Source organism: Urtica dioica, chromosome 5, assembly GCF_054948205.1.
Source record: "Urtica dioica subsp. dioica isolate 48M chromosome 5, U.dioica_male_clone48M_v1_H2, whole genome shotgun sequence".
Taxonomy (NCBI): Eukaryota; Viridiplantae; Streptophyta; class Magnoliopsida; order Rosales; family Urticaceae; genus Urtica; species Urtica dioica.
The window spans coordinates 27920012-27924695 of NC_142760.1; the positions used below are offsets into that span (position 1 = coordinate 27920012).

Genomic DNA, 4684 nt, shown 5'->3' on the forward strand with positions numbered 1-4684 from the left:
TCCAAAATACCCTTTATTCAAATTTCAGAATTAAAAATAAAAAACGAGTCATTAAATAAAGTTAACACAAATAAACACAAATATACCGAAATTAACACAATTTAGATAAAGATTAAAATCAGCAGATAATTTTTTTTATATATAATTATCATATTATCCTAATTGACTATTTGGCTACAAATTTTAAAACATTGATTATTTAACAATTCCAACATTTTAATCGCTTCATATAATAATTCAAATCAGTATTGCTTACACAAAAAAATAGCCAAAAAAAAAAAAAAATTTGACATGTCATATCCAGATGGAGGTGCTCTTAGATGTCAATAAATATATTAATCTATTAACCAACCAGCTGTATTTTTTCAAATATTACAACCAAAAAAATAAATTAACAATACTATACACACCCGCAGACACGCATATACACAAACACACATCAATTGTCTTCCCTTAAAATTCACACAAATGCTTATGAACTAAAGTTTGAGCACACACTCAAACTTGTTTAGGCATTGGACTACTACTACTCTGCGGTGCTGGCTGAGAGTCTTGAACCACATATCTCTTCCAAAACCAATGCTTGGACCACAAGCAACCCATCTCTTCAATAGGAACCCCTTTGGTCTCAGGAAGCAAGAGGCAAACGAAGACGGTCATCACAACGATCCAACCGGCGAAGAATATGAAAAGGCCGTACTTGAAAGCGCAGAGAAGAGGGACGAAGAATTGAAGGACGAGATAAGCGAGCACAAAGTTTATGGACACCGTGATGCTTGTCCCAACTGAGCGAGTCTCGAGCGTGAACGTCTCGCTCGGGACTGTCCACCCGAGCGGGCCCCACGAGAAACCGTAAGCCATGACAAAAATGCCGATCAGAACCGTCACGATTATCGATAGCCGGTTCGTTGTTAGTTTGTCGCTCGAAAATTCGGATCCCAACAATATGGCAATAACAACCTGAGGGGAGAGAAAAAAAAATGTTATAATTCAAACCACTTTAGTTTCGGGCCTCAATTATACCTTTTTTTGCATGAAAAATAAAAAAAATACAAATAAAGGTTATACATAAGATCATTTACTTTGATCAAATATGTCAAGATTCATACAATTTAGTCTTGGTCATGGAGCTTCTTCAAAAAAAAAAAAAAAAAGCATCTACATGAAAAAATTGCCTATTGCAAGCTCACGAATTTATATAGTTATTCTTCGTATTCGTCAATTGATTTTCATATTGAACTGTTTGAATATGAACATTAAAGACCAGTACTTTCTATACTATATCATTATAGCCCAAAAAATTGGAAATTGTGTAACACCTATCTACCCACTCGAAACTCAAGATTGAGTTTAGGCCTATTAGAATTTGAAGGTGAAATGATGTGTCAAACTACTAAAACTAATTTGGCAAGAAAAGAAGCAAAATTTACCTGGCATAAGAACATTATTACTCCGCCGCCGATCAGCAAAACTTTGCGGCCAATTTTGTCGACGGTGACCATCGAGACCAGTGCAGAAAAGATGAGAACACCCCCGTTTATCGCGGTAGAATACGTGGAAGATTCCAATCCCGAGCCGAGGCTATGGAACAACAACGGGCCGTAGCAGAGCACGAAAACCGCCCCCGTGAGGTTCTGAAAAATCGGCATCAAAACCGCCATGACAAGCTGAGGCCTGTTCCTTCTCCGGAACATGTTCTTCGCGGCGAGATAATGATTCTCTCTCGTCGCGTTGGCGAGCTCAGCAGCGTCCGCTATGTCTTGGAACTCGGCGTCCACGTCGACGTGGGTCCCACGGATTGTCGCCAATACTTGCCTTCCTTTCTCCATCGAGCCTCGCTCGACGAGGCTGTTTGGGGTCTCGGGGACGTACTTTGCGCCTCCCCAGATGATGAGCGCGGCCGGGACCAATGGAAGCGAGAAGGACAAGATCATTTTCCACCCCTGATCGGGGGTTTCTTGGTCTATGTCTCTCCTCATCATGTTTCCACCGAGCATCCCGATCGCGATCCAGAGCTGGAACGCCGTGCTCATGGCTCCTCGGCCGAAGGCGGGTGCGATTTCGGATAAGTACATCAATGCCACCTAAATTGAAAATTGCCAGAATTGGATCATTATTTATTGTTCAACCATTTAAGCATAAGTTTATTTGTACCCCTAGCTAATGATGGAGCCTGAATTTAAACTCAGAAAGGGGGACATACTTGATTAGAAAATATAATATTAAAAAAATAATCAGTGGTGTGTAAATTATTTTTTCCAAGGGTTACATATATAAAAAAAATTATATAATTTTAGGCTAAAAATATAAATACAAATAATTATAAAAACAAAAAATTGGCTACGTAAGCCACCTAAACTATAGGAATTGTAAATTAGCCAACCTTTAGTAAATACTTTGTAAATAGCCAATTTGCATACGTGGCAGCCTATTAACTACCTAAAATATATGTTTGACTGTGTTAAATAAGTCTTTTACTAATCTGTTAATAAGTCTATTTGGTTATTTACAAAAAATTAACCAAAGGTAGGCTATATCTCAATTCACTATACCCGTGTGGCTATATAACTTAATAACCCTTATAAAAATATAATGTTTATGGAATCTCATCTACCTATGTTTATATTTTGCCTTCCCTCATATTTATTTTATGGAATCTCAAGAGTGCAATGCAGCTAAACTTTTTTTTTTTTTTTTTTTTTAAAAAAAGAGTAAAATCACTTGAGTTTGGGGAAGAAGTCCATGACTTTTGAATTTTCAAGTTCAATGACGGCTGATAAAAAGTGGCTAATATACTAAACTCGTAAAGTTCAACGGCCTTAATGCAAATAGGCCTTAGTTATTTACTAAATGCAGCCATGGAGGAAGACATGGTATTCAATTAGGAAGGGACAAATATGAAACAATAAAAAATTAGGTAGAATATGTACATAACCTTAGCTTTAAATTTTCCTTTTATTCATATACATACACAAGTTTGAGTCCTCGCTATGTCTTAATTGGCTAAATTTAGGAGATAACAGACTTATTTTTTAAATTTAACAATTTAAATGTTAATATATATATATAGATACTAAAATGAAAATAAAAATTCTCAATAAATACCAAAACCTTAGAACGCAACCATTTTTATTTAGAATTTTGCGAAAGTACCTGAACTCCGAGGCCAATGCCGAAACCGAGTATGATTTGGCTGGCGAGAAGGAGGGGAAACATTGGGTAGACTCCGATGGCTGCTCCGATCAATGAGACAACTCCGGCGATAATTATGCTCATCCGACGGCCGTACTTCACCGCCAAAGGATACGATAAGATCGAAGCCAGGGCCGCAGCCAAGTAAAGAGGGCCACCAATGAGCGGGAAACTGTACCGGTTCCCATACTTGCAATAGTCGTAATCGCGAGGATTTTTTCCCGAAACATCGCTGTAGAATATGTCATAAAATGCATCTTCTCCGCTAACTTGTCCTGCAAGCAAAGTGAAAAAAAATTACGAGAAATCGAATGACCGTTTGATAAATAAATTAAAAGTATAAAAAATACCCCTTGCGAAATTGAACTAGCCGTTCCTATGTTTTTATTTTCAAAATCATTAACAATAAAAAAATAAAATAAAAAGTAACTAGTTTACTAAGTCCATCCTTAATATCCGTAACTATGGTTCTTGTACTAAATTCTAAAATCAGTCTGATACATAATACAAAAAAAAAAAAAAAAAAAAAAAAAAAAAAAAAAAAATTATGGAGATTTGGAAATATTTTCAGTTCATAAAAATGACAACTTACCTAAAATACCGGAATAACCTACTAGCCATCCGAAGAACGACACAACGTAACAGGCAAAAACGACACGACAAGTGAGTTTCTCATGGTACTGATTTGCTCTTTCCATGGCCATATTTTTCAAACTTATAACACCAATTCGACTCTCTTTTTTTTTTCCTCCCTTGTTCTATTCTATATATGTGCGTGTATCTATGATGAAATTTATTACAGCTGTGTTTAGTTTAAGAAAAGAAAGGTATCGTAGTGATGTCTCTGTTTCTTCACGGAACGGCTCTATGGATTTAGGAAGATAATGATGTGTATTGGTGGAACTTTGCCTTATAAATAATGTGATGTGTGTATATAGGAAATTATATTATATTGTTGGTGGATAAGAATATAATGTGCGCATTATTGTGCACTTTCTCTGTCGTAATTGACCGGGAATGAAATGAAAGTCCACAGTTTGAAGAAGGAATAACGCGGTTTTAGACCAAACGTCACACGAGTATATAATGAAATCATCCTATTTTTTTTTTTTATAAATTATATGTTTTATTTCCTTCTTTATTTTATCTGATTGTTGATAAGTATGTTGGCTCGTTCATGGTGACCTGGATATAAAGGGTCAACTTGACATCTTCTCGGCAGTTTTGACTGCGGAAAAAATCTTATACCAGATTTTAGACGAGTCTTAATCAACAATCATACGCCAGCCCCTTGTTTATATTTTTGGATTATATCGTATAAAGCTTTTAAGTTTCTTAGAATAAAAATTTTATATGTAAAAAATAATGCCCAGATCCCAGCTTTTTTTTTTTTTTTTTTTGAAGCAAAGCAGTGGGAATTGAACCCACGACCACCTTCTGTGTGGAATTACCACTTGGCTATCCTAGGTACCACCCCAGATCCCAGCTTTTA

The 4684-nt window shown here is 36.1% G+C and overlaps 1 protein-coding gene across 1 annotated transcript; it reads right to left on the minus strand.

Moving 5' to 3' along the window:
- Positions 1 to 311: 311 nt before the first annotated feature.
- On the minus strand, positions 312 to 4095 carry LOC149397720 (sugar transport protein 7-like). The gene is made up of 4 exons (XM_089614688.1): positions 3785 to 4095; positions 3154 to 3467; positions 1431 to 2084; positions 312 to 960 (listed from the first exon to the last, which is right to left on the minus strand). Exons 1-4 carry the CDS (start codon positions 3894 to 3896, stop codon positions 499 to 501), a joined length of 1542 nt encoding a protein of 513 aa, XP_089470814.1. The 5' UTR covers positions 3897 to 4095; the 3' UTR covers positions 312 to 498.
- Between the last annotated feature and the right edge of the window lie 589 nt (positions 4096 to 4684).